Source organism: Protopterus annectens, chromosome 11.part0, assembly GCF_019279795.1.
Source record: "Protopterus annectens isolate FY-2018-M chromosome 11.part0, PAN1.0, whole genome shotgun sequence".
Classification (NCBI taxonomy): domain Eukaryota; kingdom Metazoa; phylum Chordata; order Ceratodontiformes; family Protopteridae; genus Protopterus; species Protopterus annectens.
The window spans coordinates 384,405,492-384,431,122 of NC_056745.1; the positions used below are offsets into that span (position 1 = coordinate 384,405,492).

General features: G+C 41.6%; 1 protein-coding gene across 1 annotated transcript in view; it reads right to left on the reverse strand.

Annotated features, from left to right (window-relative positions):
* The window catches only part of LOC122815404 (protein tyrosine phosphatase domain-containing protein 1-like), a 728,693-nt gene that overhangs the window by 286,566 nt on the left and 416,496 nt on the right, over positions 1 to 25,631 (reverse strand). Inside the window, exon 6 of the mRNA XM_044087871.1 lies at positions 6,363 to 6,425. Within this exon, the coding sequence (XP_043943806.1) occupies positions 6,363 to 6,425 (63 nt within the window). The remainder of the gene's footprint in view (positions 1 to 6,362; positions 6,426 to 25,631) is intronic.

Sequence of the window (25,631 nt, forward strand, 5' to 3'; positions counted from 1 at the left end):
AGCTTGACAGAGAGAATTTTGACTTTGATGTGATGGCAGTGCATAATTTTTCTTCCACTAGGCTTGATCAGTTAAGAGGTCACCCAAAGACTAATCCAATTTTGCAAAAGTTGAATCACTACATTAATGTTGGATGGCCATCCAAACAATCTAGTGTAGCACCTGAAGTGCAAACATATTTTCCTTACAGAGATGAAATGTTGACGGAAGATGGCATTAATTTCAAAAGTCCTAAAATTGTTGTTCCTGCTTCCTTACAACAAGATTATATCCATATTTTGCAACTTGGACACCCAGGTTCCACATCCACTAAGAGAAGAGTGAGAGAACTAGTATTTTGGCCTTCATTACTGAAAAACATCGATAATGTACTTTCTTCTTGTTCATTATGCAGTAGTACTAGACAGTATTTGCAAAGAGAACCACTTCAGCTCAGTCAGGTTTCTGAAATACCTTGGTCAACAGTAGCCACTGTTATCTTCTAGTGGAAAAATCAACATTACTTAGTATTGGTAGACTCTTATTCGAATTGGTTTGAGATTGATTTACTACCTAACCTAACATCTATTACAGATATTACTAAGTTGAAACATCATTTCTCGGTCCATGGTAGTTCACACAAAATTATTTCTGACAATGGTACTCAATTTACTAGTAGTTTTTTTTAGAAATTTGCAAGAGAATGGGACTTTTGTACATGTTACTAGCAGTCCTGAATATCCACAATCAAATGGTCTAGCTGAATGCGCAGTGCACAGTGCAAAGCAATTACTTGTAAGTTCAAAGCACGAGAATACCGAAGTCTTTTTGAATTTACTTAATCTCAGAAACATACCCCGTGACAATATTCTTGGCTCACCTGCTCAAAGACTTCGTTCCAGACAAACCAGAATGATGGCATCCATTTGTTCTAATTTATTGAGGCCTAAAGCTAAGAACAATAAAACCATCAAGGCTCAATTATTTAAAAAGCATTCTATCCAGAAGTCCGGTTATGATAAATCGAGCAAATTTCTTCATCTCAGAACCGATGACAGAGAACAAATGGTAGACCAAACAGCAAACCAGTAATCCAACTTTATTTTAAAACACCAAAACAAGAAAATTAAAACCATAGGTAAGCACTTTCATCCCAAAAGTACTCAGGACTTTATCAGACCACTAAAATAAACTATCACAACACTTAAATACTTGCTTAACCAATTAATTACATCAGTATGTAATTAATTAACAATTATATTAATTTCCTAAGCTTAACATCAATCGTGATAATTTAAACTTACAAAATATAAACACAATTAAAATACATAACTATAAAAACTGTAAAAACTACTACCCTGAAATGGTCTTTAATTTTAAAATACTATTAATACTGACATTTTCATTGATTCCAGGATATTTTGTGGCATTAAGCCTTAACTGTCACATTGGGACACTGGAAAATATGAAGGTCTCTCCAAACACCATTATATTGGGTGACTTCAACTACCCAAACATAGACTGGGAGCATTACTCTAGCTCCAACACCCTAGCCCAAAGGTTCCTAGAATTTATAAACTCAAATGCTATGGAACAACGTGTTACCACTCCCACAAGAGGGGAAAACATACTGGACCTGATCATCACCAACATGGGGACTTTATGCTCCAGACCAGAAGTGTATCCCTCACTGGTAAGATCAGACCATAAACTAATCTCACTGGATATTCACATTCCGACCCCACCCCCTGCCCAGAAAACACAGTGAAAAACTTCTCTAAAGCAAATTTCACACTCCTCAAAACTGAGGTGGAATCCTTCAAAGCCACCGGGCCTGTGGAAATTACGGCCCAGACCGCAGAATCCCTTATAAACGCATTCTATGAACACCTTCAGGAATGCATGGATCATGCGATCCCAAATAAAACCAAGACCCAATCCTCCAAAGGCAGACGTCCTGTCTGGTGGACCCCAGCCATAAACAAACTATACAATAGAAGGAGGAAGCTACTAAATGATAGAGCAAAATCCCAAAAAGGGAAGGCATCACTGATTAGTATTAGCAAAAAACTACGGGCACACATAAAATTGTCTAAGGCCAGCTTCGAGAGAAAAATTGCACAGGACACTAAGGATAATCACAAGGCTTTCTTTAGTTATGTTAGGAACCTGGGTGGTAATTCCCAGATATGCTCAGAATTAGTCCAAAATGACAAAAAATACACCAAACCCACAGACATTGCCAACATCCTAGCTGACAGGTTCAGCAAACTTCTCCCTCCCCACCAAAAGGGCAAATATCTATCCCAGCAGAGTGCTGCCCCCCTGACATCTCAGATGCTCAGGTAAGAGCCGCCCTCTCCAAAGCAAAAAACACAGCACCAATGGGACCAGACGGTGTCCCGGGCTGCGTCCTACATGAACTCCAAGAAGAGCTAAACCCAAACATAAAACTACTGTTCAATCTCAGCCTTACTACAGGATATGTGCCCAAAGAGTGGCGTACAGCAACAGTGGTCCCTCTCCATAAAGGTGGTGCCTCAACGGATCCTGGAAACTATTGCCCCATAAGCCTGACTAGCTTGGTCTGCAAAGCTATGGAAAGGATCATCATGGACCTCATAAATAAAGATATTGGGGACCTACAAACACTGGATCCTACCCAGTTCAGCTTTGTTAAGGGAAGATCCTGCCTCTTAAACCTGGTTGATTTCTTGGAAACAGTCACCAAGGCCATTGACGAGGGGAAGGTGGTCCACACAGCCTACCTGGACCTCGCAAAAGCCTTCGATACAATACCCCACTCGGGCATTATAGATAAGCTCACCAGCTTAAATATAAACCCCTATGTCACTAGATGGATTGCAAACTGGCTCAAGGACAGAACCCACATGGTTAGAATTGCTGGAGCCATGTCAGACTCCAAACCAGTTACAAGTGGTGTCCCACAAGGCTCAGTCCTGGGACCTCTCTTGTTCGGTATATATTTCTCGGAGGTACAGGCCAACATGGAAGGACTGTGGCTGACCAAGTTCGCAGATGACTGCAAACTGGGCGTCATAATCGACTCTTTAGTCGACACAAGCATCCTCCAAAAGGGCCTCATAGAAACAGACAACTGGTGCCAGAGCCATGGCCTCAAGCTAAATGCCAAAAAGTGTATAGTCATCCCCTTTGGCAAAAACAAAGTGCCCACAAATTACCACATATGTGGTAATCCATTAAGTACAGAAGAAGTAATTAGGGACCTGGGGACCCAAGTTGATAGCAATCTCTCATTTGACAACCACGTGGCCAAAGTGGTTAGAAAAACATTTTATATAGCCCACCTAATCATGAAGGGATTCACATCTAGATCAGGGGACGTCATCGTGCCTCTTTACTCATCCCTCATCAGGCCCATAATTGAGTACAATGCCCCTTTTGGGATGTACCTTACCAGACACCTGCAGCAACTGGAAAGACCCCAAAAGTACCTCACCAAGAGGATCAAAGGGCTCAAACAGATGCCATATGCTGCCCGGTTAAAGAAACTCCAGCTCTACTCAGTGGCATACCACCTGTTCAGAGGCAATCTGTGCCTGACGTATTAAGCCATGTCCAACCCGGAATTAATGGACATGCTGCACCACAGAGAATCCAAATCCCATCGAGCTATGTGCTTGAGAGACTTGAACCTCAGCACTGAAAGAAATAGGACATGCTGGGTGGACAGATTCATAACCCAGAGGCTCCCTTCACTCTGGAATAAAATCCCAGTCCAGGTTAGGCAGAGTCCCTCATTGACTCTCTTCAAGAGGAATCTTGATGAGTGGATGGGAGATCGTAGGTTTACCCTGGGTATCACTTCTGTGTCACTGTTAGACAGAGGCACAGTATACTAACCTCGAAAAAGGGCATAGCAAAATAAATTTAAAATGGGTGGCGAAAGCCAAACACATTCTGGCTAGGCTTATAAATGCCCTAGGGCAGATAGCCTAGTATGAACCTATGAACCTATGAACCTATTAATTCACAAATATTTAAATTTTCATCAACAACAAAACCTTGTATATCCTGAATAATTTGTTGCACAAGTAAAAAAATGGAAATATGTTCATTATTGTTGTGTATGTGCCTATACATTGCATTTGTCATTTTTTTTGTTTTTATATCAGATAAATGCTTACAAATTCTTTCTTTAAACCATCTGGAAGTCTTGCCAATATAAAATACGGGACATGCCAAACATTTTGCCATATACACCACATTTTGGTTTGACAGTTATAATGACCCTTGATATAAATATTTTCATTATTTAATCTAAACTTACTGCCACTAACCAAGATGTGGGAACATTGAGAACACATACCACATTTAAAATTACTAACCATTTTTGAACTGACTCCTAAATTATAAGTACTAGATTCCAAAATATTTTTGTATGACCTGTCTTTTCTATAAACAAACTTACGTTCATTACCCGATAGTCTTACTAAAGCCTTTTCAATATGTAAAATATCCCAATTTTTTCTAATAATCATTGCTATGTCTTTAGAATCCAAATTAAAAGTAGATATAAAACTCCTTCCCATATCTTTTTTCTGTGTATTTTCACTCACAATATTGTCGTAGCCTAAATTACCTGAATTCTGACCACTTAAAAGGGGCCTATGTACTTCCTGTTGTCTTTTTATTATCACCTCCTCTCTAATTTTATCAGCCAGAGGTGGTGGATATCCCCTCTTGTAAAACATATTACAAATCAACTGTGTCTCCTCCAAAAATTCACCATCCAAAGTTACCATTTTGGCTGCTCTGACCAATTACCCTTTAAGTATAGACTTTTTTGGTGGTCTGGATGCCAACTTGCATAATCAAGGTACGAATTAGAGAACATCAGGTTTCTGTAACTTCTCGATATCAAACATTTATTTCCCTTATCCATTTTTAAATCAATGTCCAGATATGTGACACGGTCCATACTATATTCATATTTAAATAAAAAAAAATCTACAGTGTTGTTTATATATATATATATATATATATATATATATATATATATATATATATATATATAAATTCCAACAAAGTCTGTTCGGGCCTGTCCTTATTAGGAACATATCATCCAAGTACCTTGTAAAAAACTGGAAGTTGATCCAATATTTACATTTAAATATGTACTCCTTCTCCCAAAAGGACATCACATAATTGGCAAAAATGAGGGTGCATGCCACCCCCATTGCCACTCCAGTGACTTGTTTATAATACTGGCCTTCAAAAAGCAAATAGTTGTTCTTAAACACTACCTCAATCAATGTAATTAATACATTGATGAAGTCTTGTTCAAACTGACCAGTCTCATGTAACTGTGCCTCCAACCATGTTAACCCGATGTGCTGTGGAATAACTGAAAATAAATTGGATACATCAATGGTTACCAAAATCATATTTTCATTATAAGTTACGATGTTATGCCAGGAATCCTTACACACACACACACACTCATACATATATATATATATATATATATATATATATATATATATATATATATATGCGTTTGCTTGTTGTCTGCATCTGTTTCAAAGGATTAGATAATAAATTACCACTGCCAGGTATTGTACCTGTATTGCCAAAGAAGTAAAGTGGTTTCTTTTCACTTGATCCAGTTTTATAACTACATTGTAATGCAGTTTCAGATTTCAGCTGTGCTACCCAGAGCAGTTGTCTCTGCATTGTTTAACTGACGTTATTCATAATGAGTTGCTCATTTGCAGAGTTACTATATACCAGCTGTCAGCTTGGTGCATGATAACAATTCTGTGTTTCTGAGATGTGTATATGAATTGTGTTTAGGCGTTTCCATGTTTGTTTAAGCTTTAGCCATATACATTGAATTTCATTGTAAGAGTCCTGCCCAGAGTTCCTTTTCATCCACTGTGCAGATTATTTGCATCATCTTTATTCCATATAGTTGTTTAAAAAAAGCATGTCTTCATACTTTTACTTCAACGCATTCTCTTGTGTTATTATCTAGACATCATGTGATGTAGTTAGTTAATAATTTGTTAGTCTGATTATTTTTCTTTGGATTCAGCAATTATTTACTGTAGTAATTCAGCTATTGTTTATTGAGCTAAACTGTAACAGTTTCTCTCCAAACATGCACATTTTCTGTGTGTGTGTCTGTGTGTGTGTGTGTGTGTGTGTGTGTGTGTGTGTGTGTGTGTGTGTGTGTGTGTGTGTGTGAGACAGACAGACAGAAAGAGTGAGGGAGAGAAAGAGAACACACCTGTCTACATCTGTATGATGGTTTGCTGATGCATTGTCATTTTTGTCCACTTATATAAATTTACTTTTCACCAAACCATTGGTATGACTTATAATAATATAATCTCTACCTTTTTGTTCTGCAATGAAAGACCTCCATCCTTTTCAGTCATTTTTGCACTCTGGAACTGTAACTAAAAGAAAAAAGTTATAGTTAACCGAGTGTTTGATGTTTTCTAAACAAGAAGCATACTATGAGTTGGAAAGACTGCTTTGTTTTAATGTGTCACACAATACATATGAAAAGAAGTCCTTATCTGATTTCCTACAGTGATATCTGAAAATATTTTGTAGTGCATAACATCACAAACACACACACACACACACATACTCTTGCACTCATGCACAAACAACACACATTTCATTTTTCCAGATATAATTTATGAGCTTTATCACTGCCAAGTAAGCATGGTGGGGTCAATAGAGAGGTACCTTCTGGGTACGATGTGAAAGCTACATGTTAACAGAACATAACAATTAATTTTACAAACATCAAACATATAATATAACAAAGGTACATTGGTAGTAGTACATTTATGCTAACAATACCCATTAGATAAAGCACATTTTTTATTTTGGAAAAAGGAAATTATTAAAAAAAGTGAGCATACTAATCATCCAGTACTCACAAAGTGTGGATTGTTATCACATATACTTTAAACATTACACATACATTTATTCAAGTATTAACCATAGGATTAAGAAACATTTTGCGAGGTGCAATAACTGAATTTGTGCAAGAAACTAGCCACATACTTGTGGCTGGTAATTCAAAGACACACTGAGCATAACTGTGGCAAACCAAGAAATATCACGGTGTTTATGATCTACAAATGATTGTATAATAACACAGAAGTGAGCAACATTATTAAAATGAGGATCAATGGTGGATTCAAATGAATTCTGAAAAAAAATATATATACACACACAGACAAACACACACACACACACACACACACACACACACGCACACACACACATATAGATGTATATATGTGTGTACAATTTTAAATCAATCAATAATTCAGCAATATTTGCCATTCTGTTAGATACAAAAGTAAAACCTTTCACTAGCAAGTCAGCACATTGAACTTTTATATCCTTATGTGAATAGTTAAAAACTTTAAAATCACCAGCTGCATTGCTCACAATTGTAGGTACTAACCCTGCAGTTAAATCCATTTCAAGAACACTTATATTTACATCATTAATATTCACATTTTTGGTTCTTAGTTATTTATGAGTGGAGTTGAGATTTCTTCCTCTGTTGTGGGAAGGAGAGGCAGTGAGGATACAAACAGAGAAAGGTTTCGACCGGAGTGGTCAAGTTACAGGCATATGTGTCAAGCCGAGATCCTACCTTGTAGAATCTGATGGTGTGTAGTACAGGAGAAATTGCAGGCATCTTCTTTCTGATATGCAAGTGTAAGATAGCAGAAATCTGACTTGGTACCCCGAGCATCACACCTGAACAGCTATATAGTACCATACAATATGCTGCAGTGCCAAGAAATATGAACAACAGGCACATCACAGCTAAAGTCCCCCACAGTAGCCCACTCAATATGTCCTGGCATCTGTCAGAGTAAATATTCTTAATTAAGAAAGCTGCTCTGAGAGACTGGGAAGAAAAGATTTAAAATTACAGTTTGAAACATACTATAAATGCCAAATATTTGTTATACTTTTGGGGCATTCTAACCTAACCTCTGTTGTCAGAGATCTTCAACTTGGTGGCACTGCAGATTGTCACACTGGTGTCTGCAGTATGTACAGGTCTGGAAGATAGCAATGGCTTAAGTGAGAACCTCAGCTTAGCTGAAATCAGACATGTACTGTATGAAATGGACCTGTACAGGGTTCCAGCAGATGTTCCCTGATCTAGATGTGCAGGAGAAAGAGTATGATCTTGCTCTTCCTAGCACACCATGCAGACACTCTCAATGGGGCTTTAGCATTGGGAGCCATCATTACAGATATCATGTAAATAAAATGGTGGCCCATGACTTACACTGAAATCCTAGGCTGTGCCTTCAAATGGTCTATTGTGATTAGTGTACTGACCTTTTAAACAAACAAAAATAAATAAACAAATAAACATGATTTCTGAATCACTATCTGTGTTGCTTAACACCACCATGAATTGAGGTATATCTATGTGTGTAGAGAGCATGCATGAACCCTTGGCCTTGGCATAATGGCAATACATAATGGGGCCTAGCTGTGCATTCTATTACCCAAGTGCTTCACCCAAATATACAGATCCATGGACATACATGGATCTGGGGCTCATTTGAATACAAAAAGAAGCAGCAATCGCATCACTGATACAGCAGTTTGATGCAAATTTCTGGTAACAAACTAGCATATCTTAAAGAAGGCACAGTCCTGTAGTATACAAGATGCATATCTTAGGTGTTGTACATGTGAGCCTTTTCCTTTCAACAGTGTACACACACACAAGGTAATCTGAACTGTGGTAACCTACATCTTGTACCTGTGTGTAGCCCATATGTTGGAACCCTCCAACATGGCACTCCCAGCCCTCTAACCCACCACAGCTGCAGCAAGAGAGGCAGATGTCAGTACCAGCTGATCTGCCTGTGCCAGGTAAGTTCAACAAAGACATGGTGGTGGGAATGTTAGTGTGTGTGTGTGTGTGTGTGTGTGTGTGTGTGTGTGTGTGTGTGTGGATCTAGGACTTTTGATCAAAAGATCAAAATCCCATATCCAATACCACCGAACACACTTTAATGAAAGCACTTTCATCGAAAAAGCACTTTCATTAAATTATGTTAAAAAAAAACACAAAATCTACTTGAATGAAGAGGGGCAAACCTCCCTTCACCCCCTGATGTGGGGGGCTATGCCTCCACCCCCCCACTTTAATATTCTCACTCCAAGATCATACTACAGTGGGGAAATGGGGATTTTCCCTTACCATATCATAATACGACTGGAACAACAAGCATACTTATGCAAAAGTGCTGCTTCGGTGAACATCACTTTTGCGCAAGTATGCTCACCAAATAGAGATTCGGTGAAAGATGCAGTTGAGCATCTGTACAGATCTTGTGTGTGCATAGTAGCTGTGGGAGGGCAGCCCACTATAAGGACTGTCTATCCTTGCACTATTCCGTATGTCTTAATCAGACACTAGCTGTGTGTGTATATGCTGTGGGAACACATGCAGTAGGTCTCTCCTATGTAACCCCAAAATTGCAGTCCAGAATTCTACTGCCACTTGTGACCACTAGGTGGCCCCCTCATATGCTGTCTGTGAAGCCCCCTTTTACCTGTATACACTTGTCACCCTCTGGTTGGTAGCTGTCACAGCTGTATACTAGTGTATATATGTGCAGTAGGTGCATGGTTGAAATACCAAGACAGGCCGTTCAGCTTTAACATCGGAAAGAATTTCTATTTCCAATTTTTTTTAATTGCCCTAGTTATTGATATTTGTCAACCAGGTTAGTGCAGCTGGTCCAGAATCCCAGTGTCCATGGAGATATGAGGTGAAAAGCTCCAGTTAAACACAAGTGTCCAGTGCAGTTCAGTCACACACCAAGGCACTGTAATTTAAGTAAAATACAAACACATAATAATAAGGTATCAGTAATGAGTAATGAATGTCAATATATATTTATGTTATCATGTAAAACTCCTGTTTGCCCTTAGCTAAATCTTGCTAAGCACTACTAAGCCAAGCTAAGCAATGTCTCAACAGGAACTGTCTGAGCAATACTTAGCAATGCTTAGCTCAACTAAGCCGGTTTGAGCATTGCTAAGCAGTCCCATTCTAAGCAATCCTTGGCTAAGCTGAGCAGATTTGTGCACTGCTAAGCACTGCTAAACATTTGCCACTCTAAACACTGCTCAATTCAGCTTACTGAGTTTGCACACTGCTGAGCTGTGCTTACCATTTTTTAAATGGTCCAATAGCAGCAAAGGGCAGGAATATAGTCTTATTTAAGCTGCACAGGTGGGAATACAGCCAGAACCTGTTGGAGTTTGACCAGTGCAGGAACAATAGCAGGAGATGAAGATGGAGTATGATTTTGGGCACAGTGCTGGGGCATGTTGGAGTCCAGGTTCATGGCTGGGCTCCTTGTTCGACACTTTGATGACAGACTGCTGCAGGGCCAGTACCAGGGCTCTGAATATAAGTCTGAGGCCTGGGACCATCTGGAACATGACCTCAGTAATGCCACTGGAATCCTCCGCATTGGTGAGCAGGTGCATCATCATTATGATGACCTGAAGTGGAGGAAGGGGGTACTCTTGGTCCAATGGATCCAAGATGCTCTTGACGAGAATGTCCCAGCAGTTTGCAAGTATACGAATCATTGCTTTACCAGATTCTAACATGCATATGTGATAGACAGGTATGCAAAATGGTTTGTTTTCCTCCTACAACTTCAAAGGAGAGGATTCACAACATAGATTCTGGGAGTACAGATCTATCTTGCAATATATAGTACAATAAATAAGAAAAAGTATATTGTTTGCTGCCAGTAAGTATAGTATGTTCTGAGTGTACTGCAATAAATGTATTCTTAGACCCACCTTGATATAAGTGAGTAATGCCAGGTGCTGTGCAATACAAAGGAAGGCATCAAGCAAGCTACTATTGATGAAAGAAAGCTAATACTGTAGTAATACTGTATATGAATGATATAAGTTACATACTTTAGCAATACTAATAAAATACACTGTGACTGAAACTGTGAAGGTAGTAAATTACATTTATTCACCCTCTACAGGATATGCAGTACAACTGAAGTCAGGATTTTGAATGTAATAAACTACTGTGTCATGTCACCCTCAGTAAGTTATTTGCAGCAACTGTTGTGTTTATTATGTTCTATTGTTGAAGAAATACAATTGTACCAGTGCTCCACAGGAAATATGGCTATGACACCAGGAATTGAGTGAAGTTTAGCTGATAAAGAACTGTTATGCTAAAGTGTAGATGTGGAGCTATAAAACAAGATACAATGCAATTTGATATATGTTCTGCAGTATGATCTGAACCTTGAATAGTAATGTGCAATGTATTATAGTGTGTTCCCTTCAGGATTGTCTTGTGTTAACCTTTGCATTTCAGATATATGTATTCCTGAATGCAGGTACACTGATGCAGGCAAGTATAATACTGTAAGAGGCGGAGAGTGCAAATATATGATGTGCAAATGTATATGGGTTAGGTATGCAACCAACACCCTGTTATGGTCTGTACAGATCACACATATTCACATCCACTAAGGGTTAAATGTGTACACATTCATTCAAAGTGTTAATACACAGTTCACCAGATATCTCTGTCAGGCATGAATCTCATGCATGTATGTTCAACTGACACTCTACTTATATTATTAGGTCAGACTTTGTAACCAAGTGACTTGTAGGCACAAATCAGTAAAGCAGCCAACAGTAGTGACCCAGTAGCTCAGTGTAATAAGAAATAGATATGTTATTCATTTTTGCACACACAGGGACTGGTACTATGATGTATTTATAGTTCAAAGACACTACTCAACACAAACCAAGAAGTTCACTAAAAGTTCTTCAGCCTGAAGAAGTTTTTATCTTAGAGATGAAAGCACTAAATAAATAACTTTCATGGATTTTTGCTTTTGGCTCCTGCTTTTATGTATTTATAGTTACAGACAAGTAGTCCTGGCTATTTGTAGAAACAGTTATGCAGTGTTAAGAGACATTTTCTCCACATGGCTTACAGGTAAAGAAATGTTTGTATTTGCTGCATGAAGGGTATACTAATAAACTGTGTATAAATGTACTAGTGTTTGTCTGGTGTGTCTATCAATGTGTGCCAATAGTCTAACCCCATACCTACAAATGACAGCAGGATAGGTATATACAACATGCACTATTCGCAATACATGTCTAGCAAATGTCATGCTGTCACAGCTAGTGATCACTATTGCCAATAACCTTGGACACAGATATCAATCCAATTGACGTATGCCAGGCCAGTAGCACACTCACACAACATCAATGCAGGGTACACCTTGTTAGTCATATATGTAACTCTGACATGTACGAGTCCCCTGTAGTTATGTACCTATAGTTCTCACAGCTTGGTCCATACCACTCCAGGTTGACAGCTTAACAGGTATGTACATGTTGTGGAAGCTATAAGGCACAAGTAGATCTAAAGTAAGGGCAGACTTGTAGAGTACTGAGCAGTACTGTTGTAAAAAATATGGCTATACAGTTGTTAATGGAATGTTTTTCTCTCCCCCCCATCCCTTATCTGCATCACTAATTATTATTCATATAGTACGGGTATGTTGTTCTCAAAACTTAATTTTGGGACTTGTGTTGTATTATTGTTCATATATTTCAATGGTTGCATACAAACATACCTTGTTGAAATTCCACTGTTGATAGCCTGTTGCCATAACTGTTACTGGCACGCTGTTACAATAATGACTGTTATTCCATATATGCATGTGTTCCATTGCTATGCAGTTCTATTGTTCTGGGTTAATTGGAGCACCCATTCATGATGTTATAACTAACATTGAAATGTTTTGTTCATGATTAATTAATACACTTTGACAAACCTCAACACCATAGCATGTTTGGGTAGGCAGATCCCAGAGGATCCACCTGTCCTGCCTCATCTGGCTGTGGCACCGGATCCCAGCACATCTGGGACTCAATCTCAAGCTGCCTCCTCCACTGGTCCTGCACCACCCTCATGTGGAACCACCTCAGGGGATGGGGCCTGTCCCCCCACTGAGTGCAGGCATGGAGGGGACCCTGTCACCTGACACCAGTTCTGAGGTTTGATGTGGAGGGTCATCCAGTGGGATTTGGATGAACACCTGCACCAGATAGAGGGAAGACTGGTGCAGCTCAAGGGGCAGGCTGGCCTCGGTGCCCAGCTCCCAGCACACCACCTTTGGAGATGTGAAGGGGCAGTGGTGACTGGCCATGGGTGGGAGCCTCAGTTCTACTGTTTCCATCTGGAGGCACTTGGCCATCTGTTTCCCAAATACCTTCCCCATCCAAAGTGTTTATCCCCCCTCATGTGTCATTCACCACCACAGTCTGCTGTCTCATCTGTCTTGTCAGTCTGCAAATGCAACCTCTCCTATCCAACTTACCTTCCCAAAGGTACCTACAACCCTTCCCCAACATCCCACATTCACCTTAAAAAAAGGGCATCTGTCCCCCCCAAAAAAATGTATCTCATACATACATCTCCATTTCTCCCCATGTACACTGACATTAATCAATTTCCCCATGAATTAGTCAACAAATTTATGTCATCCACACCCCTCCCTGTGGAGTGTGAGGCTCTAAATTCCAAATTATCCACATCATGCACAGCTGTTGCTGCACAAGAAATAGAGAACTATGGTCCTTTCCTACACCCATCCTGCACATCCCTAGCTGCCTTTCATAATGTTTTTCCCCCCTGCTTGCCCCCATTTCAGCACTTTCCTATCACCCCTGTTTTCTTTTCTTTTTTTGGAAATAGCGTGGGTTTAAGCAGGGATAAGTGGCACTAAGCACCACTTGGTATTGCGGCACATCACACAAAACCATGCAAACCCACTTAAAACTGCTTTAATCACTGTATCTCATTCAGGCACTGTTCTGCCCAGCAAAAAAATAACTAGCCTTGGCAAGTCTTTAACTCAGGACCCTGTGCAATAGCGTCAGAGCAACCCCACCACTAGGCCAAATCAGCTCTGAGCTGGTAGTACTGCTTTTGTAAATATATCATGCAGTACATTCATGTAACATTAGGGAAAAAAGACACCACTGGCAAGTATAGAACCCAGGACTTTGTGCACATGTGTCAGAGCAACACACAACTAGGCCAAATCAGCTCTGGGGAAGTAGTACTGCTTTTGTGAATATATCATGCAGTACAGTCATGTAACATTAGGGAAAAAAGACACCACTGCCAAGTATTGCACCCAGGACTGTGTCAACTACAACATAATGCATTACACCAGTAGGGCAACTGAGCTCTGGAGAAGAAGCAGTGTTTTCACAAACATATACTGAATGCCAGTGACACACTACTCCTATATATACTCGGACAAACCACAGTGTACTTGGGCTAGGGGTACAACCTGTCCCACTTTACGAGGGACAGTCTCTCTTTGGGTGGTTGTGTCCTGCAAAAAATTGTAAAAATGGCAAATGTTCTGAGATATTAGGACAAAATCATTTCTTATATTTTATGTAATAATTACATAAAACAATTATTCTGTATCTAAAACACCTAAATGTTATAACAAAATGGATAAGCAACTAAAATGCTACAATAATAAGCTTTTATTTAGTTAAAGAAGTGCAGTTCTCTGCTTTGTACTGGCCATGGGTATGTTTCGGCCTGACAAATCTGACATGTGTACCAAAAATGTCTCACTTTGGGCATTTGAAAAGCTGGCAACCCTAACTTGGGCCACTGATGCAGACAACAAACCAGTACACAGACAAATAAATGCTGCTGGACGTATGTGAGGCCCATGATATCAGGTAGAGCTCACAACTGCAGAGACTGTTGATGAATAAACACAGATGTGCACCCTACTTATGACAGGGTTATCATAAAACCTATTCTGTGTGCTGACATACTGGCAATGCAGTGCAGCTTGGGGTTACAAACCATGACTGACAGCTCAGTGTCACACATCATACCCATTTGAACACACATGCTCATGCCAATCATGTGTAACACACTGTAGGCATGCACATATGTCTTGCAAAAACACCTGACATGATATAATATATTATTAGTAATATATCATATAATATATATGATATAATATGATAATATTATATTATGATATATATAATATATTATTATAATATATATTGTTAATATATTATATATGTCCCGTGGTAGTGGTGCTGCGGTAGCATTGTCTCCTCACAGCAAGACGTTGTCCCGTTCAATTCTCAGCTGGAGCGTCTTCTGTGTGAAGGCATGCGTGAATGGGCGTGCCTTCATTGAAGGTTGTGCATCAGGGCTGGTAACTTGGCATGTAAAAATCCACTACCAAACATTAGCAGACTGGAGTTCCGCTGTGGTGACCCCTAACTGGGATAAGCCAAAAGACACAACATTGTTAATATATTATATATAATCTATCTGTTACATTCCTAGCATGTGTCACATCTGGACACCCATAATCCTGGCCCACAGCTCAGTCTGTGGCATAACAACTACATGCATGTCAATACAACATAGGAATAATTGAACCATGCAGTGTCCAATAAAACTGGTTGCTCCCACCACAGTCACTGCCACCCACACTAGCACGTTAAAGACCTGCAGGGTGGGACACATTTCACAATTATGAATATGTGTTTTAAATGTCACCTACCACTCTCTGGGGGGCACTATGATGTAACATATGTACCAGAGGCACCTGCTGAACCTGGACTGTTATGGGTACCATCAACAGACCATGCTGTGACACAACAGCTGATACTACTTTCTAACTGACAGTAACAGTCTGCTGTCCCCCTATCTCTTCACAATCCCTAGTCTGACTCCTGGCCAGAATGTAGCAGCTGAGGCCTGCTACACATGCAGAAGTATGTCCAGCTACCTGATACAGACCTAACATACCTGCCAAACCCCTAAACACCTGGAACAGAGCATCCACATGACACTCATACATCAAGGGTTGGGGGTCCTCATGTGAAAGGGACATGTATCACAGTCTCCCCCTACAAACATACACAGCTGATAGAGCAGTATCAACTGTAGCAGCATGCACATTCAGATAAAAAGGATGTATGACACTCACGTCTGCCCATCTCCTTACTGACCCCAACACACATTGTTCAACAGTACACTGCTACCGAATCTGAAAGCCTGTTAACAGTGGCCAGACATAGTAAGCAAAACTGTGGACATAACACATCAATTCAAATGGTGGACAGTATTCTTACCTACCCTCTCTGATACTGTAGCTCCCACACCTTGATAATGTCCTCCTCACAGACCAGGAAAAGGGGCAAGGCCTACATGAAGGCCTTAATTATAGCACTGTGTTGTCATGTCATTGGCTAATGGAAAGGCAACCCAGCTGTCCTGAATGCAATTATCAAGTTGGAGTCACAGATTGGTGCACAGGCAATAACCTGTTCTTGAGCATTACCTATAAAATGCAAGCTGCTGCTTATGGTAAACAGGTCTGACACTTTATTCATGAAGACAGACTACGATTCTCTAGAATACTACAACTGGATTTCTTCTCTCAACGGAGTACAGCACTCTACCAGGTATGTCAATGAAAGAAGCATGTAATGGAATGCAGATGGGGGGATGCAGTCATGGGAAATAAAAAGTTAAACAGTAGGTCTCAACAACATTGCCTGGACTGACATGTTGCTGTTATTCTGCTGTCCAGCACCTATGGCCATCCGTTATGGCTTTGTCTGCAGTGAAATAGATCATAGCTCTGGCCCCTGAATCACCTCAGCAATGATCAGCTTACATATGACTGCTACTTTTATTGTCTGTTGTACAGTACTGACAGAAAGTACTGGTGGATACAGCTGGCATATGGCATCATGAAATGTCAGTGAGCCCCTCTCAGTCTGTGAATGTCATACAGGCTTAGTTCAAAGATTGTCCAGGTGTCCCTGACCATTCATGATGTAGTCTGGCCATGTCAGTGTACCCCACACCTGCATCTGATTGCCTGATACCTATGTCTAGCATACCTGGTGACCTCCCTGCAGCAGGACAGCAGGTTATAGGTACTAGTAGTGGGGGGATGCTGGGCTCTGGCTCAGCAGCAGTGCATACATATTGAGCATACAATGTAAGGGAATGCATACAGTACCATATATTCATGTAACATTACTGTGTTCCCAGGGGTCTGCCATGTCACAGACACATTCCTCAAATGCTGGGGACAGCCATCACATATTGTCCAACTGGTGTGTGGAAATTCACATTTGTCTAGCAGGGGGTCTACATCTATCAGGCACTGGTACACATTCCACAAACATCTGGGTACTGCAGATGTCAGACAACTACAAGGAGGACACCCTACACCACACATGCACTGCTCTCAGTTATTGTGTAGCACAGATGTTGCTGGAATGTCCACATACACTGGTAGTACCACTCATCTATATTTTGGATGTATGCTGGATGACATGGTACAGTAATTTTGCCCATAGGGGACACCCAGCAGTTGACAGTGATGAGTGTGGACACATAACAACACAGTCTGTCACACCACTCAGGCTATATCTGGTAGTCCTGGTACCATATGAGGTTACTAGGCTATAGGTCCTGAGCAGTCATATGCCTACACCAGATATTAGCCCATGTGTATGCAAGGCAGCACCTGATGTCCCTCGTCCAACAGGGACACAGGTGGTATCCCAAGGGTATATGTGCAGTTAACCATCCAGTTATCCAGGCTACACCTGCAAAGGTCTAAATAGCTACTTTGCCTGATGTGGACAGGGTGCCCATTCTACCACAGGCTGCTTGTGTGGGGCACACATCTAAGCTGCCAACAAGCCCACTTTATGTCACACATCAAGTTGAGGGTCTGTGTGTGTGTGTGTGTGTGTGTGTGTGTGTGTGTGTGTGTGTGTGTGTGTGTGTGTGTGTTAAGAGAGTGAAGCATGACTTGCACTCGTGCAACAGTCCCAGCAATGTGGAGTCTGTGACTGCCTTGCATGCCACACTGAGGTAACCCATGATGATTATTTATGAATCTGGATAGATTGTTGGCCTTATAGCCTATCAGTGTGTGGAAGATGTTTGATGCCCTGGTATTCCCTGGTGGGGAACCTCTGTGATGTCCCCAGGTGCTACATGTGCTGTGTGATGTGAATGATGAACAGGAATTTATGCACATAATGGTCTTCATTGGGGAGAATGCGGGAAAGTTTATACCCCATGTCCCGTGATGACATATCCTTATGTATGACATGGGCCATGGAGAATGTTTATCTTACAATGGAAGCAACATTGTGTTGACATGTTATGTTGCCAAAGACCTGTGTCCATAGCACCCTCATGACTGATTGCATGCCTAGGATGTTTTTTGTACTCTGATAATATGTGGGGACATCACTCTCCCCATAGGGATTCACACTGCATGTCCTGGTATGCGGCCTGAGGCCATGTGTCTGGCAATGGTCATGTATCTGTGTGAGACCCTCCTAGGCAGATGTCCATATCACTAGGGAATCTGGTGACGGCACACAGCATGCATTCATCCACAAACATGGTCAGGCATATGTTAATGGATGTTACATGCACCTCAGATATGTATATCACACATAACAGAGGCCTAAACATGGAACAACAGGTTACAGACCAACGTATGGGTCAACTGCTTGTGATGCATTTCCCTATGTGGAATTGGTGAGTCATGTCAGTGCACCAGTATGCTATCCTTAAGGTAACATATGGTGTGATGCATTCTTGGGAGTGTTATATCCATAACAGCCACATGGGATATACTGTCACATAGTTTGTCCAGGTCAAGGTTCATACATTCATAGGTGTGTATTAGGCTAATGGCCTTGGAGCCTTTACAACCCTAGCCCATAGACGTGCCCTGGCATTGTGCCGCCCAATGTTAGTTCCAAGTAAGTCTATCAAATAGAGCCACTGGAGTGATCCCTGGGGTGAACTTTCTATTTCCCATCTACTCATAAAGATTTCTCTTGAAGAGGGCCAGTCAGGTGCTCTGCTTGACATGTCTGGGAAGTCTATTCCAGAGCATGGACAGTCTCTGAGTTATCAACCTTTCCCTACAGCATGTTCTGTTGATTATGGTAATGAGGTTGAGGTCTCTGGAGCATGTGGTGAGGAGGGATTGGGATTTCTTTAGATATAGCATTTCTAACTGAGCTGGGTCAGACATGGCATTGTAAGTCAAGCAGAGATTGCCTCTTAGTAGATGATATGAGACAGAGAATAGCTGGAGTTTTTTGGGTCTGTCCATATAGGACATGTGTTTAAGGCCGAGGATCCTCTTCATGAGGTACTTTTTTGGCCTCTCCAGCTGTTGCAGGTGTCCAGTGAGGTACATTCCAAATGGGACATTATACTCTATGATTGGTCTAATGAGGTAATAGTAGAGAGAAATGATGACCTCTTTCTTCCTGGATGCAAAACCCTTGGTAAAGAGATGTGCCACATAGAAGGACTTTTTGACCACAGTAACAATGTGGTGGTCATAGGAGAGGTTGCTGTCAACCTGTGTCCTCAGATCTCTTATAACGTCTTCAGTGTTCAGTGGGCTTCCAACAATGTGGTAATTACTGGGAACTGAGTTTTTCACAATGGGGATGATGATGACGCATTTTTTGGCATTAAGCTTAAGGCCATGGTTTCGACACCAGTCATTGGTCTCAGTGAGGTCTTTCTGTAGGATGTCTGCATAACTTGGGGCATTAATAATGGCTCCCAGCTTGCAGTCCTCTGCAAACTTGGTCAGCCAGATTCCCTCCGTGTTGGCCTGGACTTCTGAGAAGTAGATGCCAGACAGGAGAGGATCCAGGACCGATCCCTGTGGGACTCCACTCGTGACTGGTTGGCAGTCTAACTTGGTCTGTTACTTTCACACTGTGGGTTCTATCTGTCAGCCAATTTGCAACCAGCCTAACAATATAGAGGTTGATGCCTAGTTTGATGAGTTTATCAATAGTTCCTGAGTGAGGAATGGTATTAAAGCCCCGGCCAGATTGAGATAGATTATATGAACTGCCTTAACTTCATCCACAGGTCTGGTGACTGACTCAAACAAGTCAACCAGGTTGAGCAGGCATGATCTTCCTTTCACAAAACCAAATTGCGTGGGATCTAGAGTTCCCTATATCCTTGTTAATTAGGTCCATGATGATGCACTCCATAGCCTTACATATCAGACTCATCAGGCTAATGGGGCAAGGATTTCCAGGGTCTGTAGTCATTCCTCCTTTATGGAGATGAATGACTGTAGCAGTGTGCCATTTGGTAGGGACAAAGCCTGAGGTGAGGCTGTGAATGAGTAGGGCACACAGATGTGGTGCCAATTCACTTTATAATTCATGTAGAACACAGCCAGGGATATTGTTGGGTCCCATGGAAGCTATATTCTTGGCCTTGGACAATGCAGCTTTAACCTGTGCTGCAGTAATGCTGGGTACCTGACATTCTTCTGGTATTGAGCTTGGTCCTTTGGGAGGGGGCAGGGAGGTGTAAAGTTGGCACTGAATCTGTTGGCCAGTATGTTGGCATTATCTGTTGGCTCAGTATAGGAGGTACCATTGTGCAGTAATTCAGAGCAAATCTGAGTATTGCCACGGAGATTCTTTATATAACTATAGAAGGCTTTGTGGTTGTTTTTAGTGTCTGCCACAATTCTGCTTTCATAGCTGGCTTTGGATGTTTTGATGAGGGATCTCAACTTTTTGTTGAGTCTGATAAGGGAATTTTTCCAGTCTTGGGACTTTACATTTTTCTGCAACAGTTTCTTCCTTCAGTTGTAGAGTTTATTAATGGCAGGGGGCCAGCCGATTGGCTTCCTTTTTTTGGAGGAGAGCATCTTGGTTCTGTTGGGTATGGCTAGTTCCATGCATTTATGTACGTGTTTGTACAGTGCATTGGTGTATGATTCAGCAGTCATGCATCTATTTTCCATTGACATAGGTGCCTCAGAGTTAGCTGCTTCTATTTTTAGGAGTCCAAAGTCAGCTTTGGAGAAGTTTTTCATGGTGGATACCTTTGCAGGGGGTGAGGGTGAGATGTGGATTTCCATGGTGATTAGTTTGTGGTCAGATCTAACTAGGGAGGAATTGACTATTGTTGTAGAGCAACAGTTGCTCATGTTAGTAATAACCAGGTCAAGGATATTGGTTGTTCTAGTGGGGGTAAGAATGAGCTGGTCCATGGCATTGGAAATGACGAATTCAAGGCAGCACTGGGCTAGTGCATTGGTGCATGAGTAGTTTTCCCAGTTGATGCAGGGGTAGTTGAAGTCACCTAGTATGAGAGTGTTGGGTTGGATCGTAATAGCTTTCAGGGTGCTTAAGAATGTGGAGTGAAAGTCTTGAGGCATGGTTGGAGACCTATAGCAGGCTATGACCTGAATCGCCATCTTACCCAATGGTAGTTGTATCTAGAGTATCTCAAATGTGTCATGCTAAGCTATTAGTTTGGAGGTGTGGATATCCTTTACAAATATGGAGACACCACTGCCTTTGAAGCTTCGGTCCATGTTCTGAGGCCAAAAGGTGTGGAATGAGTTACTGCCCGGTAGTGCAGGGGTACTTTATGCTGCTTTAAATCAGGTCTCCATTACAGTACAAATGATGATGTTCTCTATTTTGAGAAGTGCTTTGAATAAGTGGATCTTGAGATTTAGACTTCTAGTGTTGAGCAGCATGACCCTCAGATTGCATTTATTTATAGTATTATGGTGGTAATTTGGTCTCTGGAACACCACCTAAAAAGGCACTATATGGGTGGCAAAAGCCTTAGCCAGTACCCAGAAATCAAGGGGTGACAGATGCAGTCCATCTCTGGCAAAGCATTGAGGTCTGTCAATAATATCATCCCAAGCAGACAGATACTGGAGGTAAGGTAGGCATTCTGCACTGTCACTCCCCTGTTCACACCTTTGGTGACTGTGTCATAGAGGTCACCTGAGTGTAGCAGACATGAACCCTTCCTTGACAAACCCTAAGCATGCATAAAGGAGTGTGGCCAGGTCGCACATGTCCTTGTGAAACTGTGCTATGGCCTTGCAGAATAGCCTAGTTAGGCTGCTGGATCTATCATGTGACTGAGTGGGGGATGTCCGACCTTAGTGTAAAGAGGTGACAGTGGTCATCCATCAAATGGATGGGACAAAGGCGGTACTCAGTCCTCCTTTCACTATGGTTCCTTATGGTGTTGCAATGTTATGCTTGGAGTCAGGTAGAATGCATCCTGTGATGTGTTGGGCTTCCTTGGCAGATGTCTACCATGAGTATCACATGGCAGTGGTGACTTGTTTGCCACATATAGGACATGGGGGAACTGCTGTGCATATGCTGATATACTGATGTGGAACACAGGGACTGAAGCCTAGACCAACTCTGTCAGGCATCCAGTATGCCACACCAACAGCACTGATATAGCTGGTGTCCTTGCACACCACTATCTGTGCTGTTGCAGACATATGTGCAGTAGGGGAGATGACTGTCTGTAGTGGATGTAGACAATGTAAGCACTGTGTTTGTTGTACAGGTTAGCAGGACCAATCCCATTCCCATGTACACACTAAGGAGACATTGCCCCAGAATGGGCACCTGCCCCTGTTTTGTGTTGGACAGCAGTATGTCTTCCCTTTTATGGACAGTATGTATTGCACATGTACACCAGATAGGTGTACATATTCTAGCAGAGGATGATGTAGGCCTGTCGGGTACATGCATCTATGCAAATGCACATATAGCACTTGTGGGGTTGGGGGCTGTGAGGGTGTGTAAACCTTCACTCCAGGAGGATGTATTCCATGTCAGAGGTGTATATATGGCTAAGCCTAGCTAGTTGGGTATTGTGGAAGATGGTGACTGCAAACATGACTGCATGATGGTTGCTTTGTTACAGAGGAAGACACTGTTGGGATGCTGCAGTGGTAAACCATGTTGTGTGATGTCAACTGCAATACACCTTCACCTTATGTGTGTGCGTAGCCCTTGGCTGCACCAAGATGTTAGTACTTTCACTTTTGATGGCTTCCTGGCCATTTGTGTGCTGGCATGGCTATGTCTTACCATGTATGTTATGGTTGTACAAATGACCCAGGATCAGGGTACAGACCTGACTTATAATACAGTTGATGAGATCCATATAGGCAGAATGGGCTTCCTGGTCACATGTGTTGGCTGGTACCTAGCTGTGATTTGCAAAGGTTTGTGTTGCCAATGGTGAACTGCCACTGCAGTGTCTCCTGTGTATCTTACTGCCTGTACAGCATGGAGGTGTTTATGTGTTGCATATATACAGAAACACCATGTTCCATGGCATTACTAGCTACACTTTTGCCTTCCATATCTATGATAGGATGGTTGACATTGTAAGGTTGGGGTGCTGTCTGCAGCTTGCAACCATGGTCTGTGTGAGTGCACAGATGTCTGCTGTTCCCAGGGTAGGACTGCTTGCAATGAGGGCAATGTCATGTGTACACTTCTAGCATTTAACAGCATGGCCTTCAATGTGTACTGTACTGGCACTGGTCTGTTGGTAGTGATAACTTCACCGATGTTACTAATAGAGTCACTATGGGTCTGGTGGGAACTACTGCCAGATGCACGAAGACCAGTGAAGACGGATGGAAGCCATCTCTTACAGAGCATCGTGGTCTGTGTACCATATCATCTCGGACTCGCAGGTACTGGATCCCATGGAATATCACAGGATAAATTTGCACATGCTAAGGGCAATCATTCCCTGATTGTATTGCGGCATCCATCCGAGTGACAGCATAATGCCGCATAAGGCTAGGGACATACCTGCCTGGGACACATAATCAGTGTGGTCACTCATGTGTCACTGCATATAGTCCAGGGACATACATGTCAAGTCAGGACAGGCACACCAATATGTACAGTGACAGACCCATGACAGTACCTGTTGGTGAGAGGCAGCAATGCATATGCAATATGGCCAAGTCTGGCAACTGACACAAAAGTAACTGTGACCATCCACATACCCAGCAAGGTCAGAGACACACCAGAGTGTCTTCACTGGAGTCCCCTATGTGTAACATGTTTGACATGGCTAAGTCTGGCAACTGACACAAAAGTAACTGCAACTATCCACATACCTAACCAGGTCTGAGGAACACTAGTGTGTCTTCATTTGAGTGCCCTATGTGTAGCATGTTTGACATGGGCTCACGACTGCATGGCCATGAGACATAGATGTGTGGCCATATGTGGTATGTGCTGTTTATGGCTGACTACTGCATGTGTAATGTTGTAATGTGTGTTATACAGCAGCAGCAACATAATGCCTCATATGATAGGTGCAGTGTACATTATGGCATATCTCAGGAAAGCATGAAAGTAATATGCAATGCTTGCACAGTTGTGCCTATACTGTAAATAGTTGGATATGGTAAACACATTGGTGGCAACATTTTATAAGTGGATCAGGACAGATAATACTTATGGTCTGGAGGGGCCACCCTGATGGGGTTGAACATCACAAAGGATCTTTCTAGTGATCTCCTGGAAGGAGTCATGCATGATCCATGCCATCTCAGGACCCATCTGAGTTGGGGATTGCTGGAAAAAGGCATGGCTTTCATATTAGTTAATTTGTGTTGACTGCTTAACTTTGCTTATATTTAAGCCTCGTATTTGCGTGGGTTTGCACTCAGTTTACCGGAGCTGCTCAAAGTTTGGCGACCTTAGCCAGAGATCTGGAGTGAATCTGAACTGAATTCCAAGACATCCACTGAATTCAACTGAAAAATAAGTATATTTTAAGCCTGCGTTGCACTTTGAGAACTGTATTTAACTAAATTGCTGCTTCATTTCTGCTGTTTTTGCTGTTGAGACTGCTTTATTCTGCACTTTGAATTTTTCAAGTACTCCTGTCTTACATAACATAGCCTAGATTCAGACTTGTTGAATCTAGACTGTTTGGTATGACTAGAGTGCTAAAACCAACCATCTTATATTAAAAGGGCCTTCCTTCACCCTTCTGGCAGAAGTGTGTAGTTCAGGACCCATATGCCATTGGAAATGCTGGAAAAAAGGCTCAGTTTTGGGCTTTCCTGTTTGTTAGCTTGTGTTAAAACTGTTTAATTTTGCTTGTATTTAAACTTCTCTTTTGTGTGTAGCTGCATATCAGACAATGAGGTTTAATGCCACCATGTATCTATACATGCAAATACCTAGAAAGACAATTTTCCCTAGAAATCAGTTAATGAACCCTCAAACTCCCCTACTGCACTGCAAGCAACTCAGTTGTGCACTGAGAAGCATTGTCACAGTTCTTCAACCCTAGCCTTCTATGGAATAGACCACTTTTTTGATCCTAGCGCAAAACCTGGTTTAATTAGCCCACTCCCCGCTTTTAATTATGGTTATACGCCTGCTATAATGGACAGTCAGTTTCCCACCATTTCTCTGGCCAGCCTGATTGACGTGGGCATCCTGAAGCAATGCGATAATTGCTTCATGTATACTGACAACCACTTACTCCTAAAACAAATGAATACAGTATGTGAGAGATGTATTTACACTAGGAATTTGGAATCAGTTCTCACACATTACATAAAACCAGATTTCCAACAGGTCATCAGCAAACACACTTCACCTTT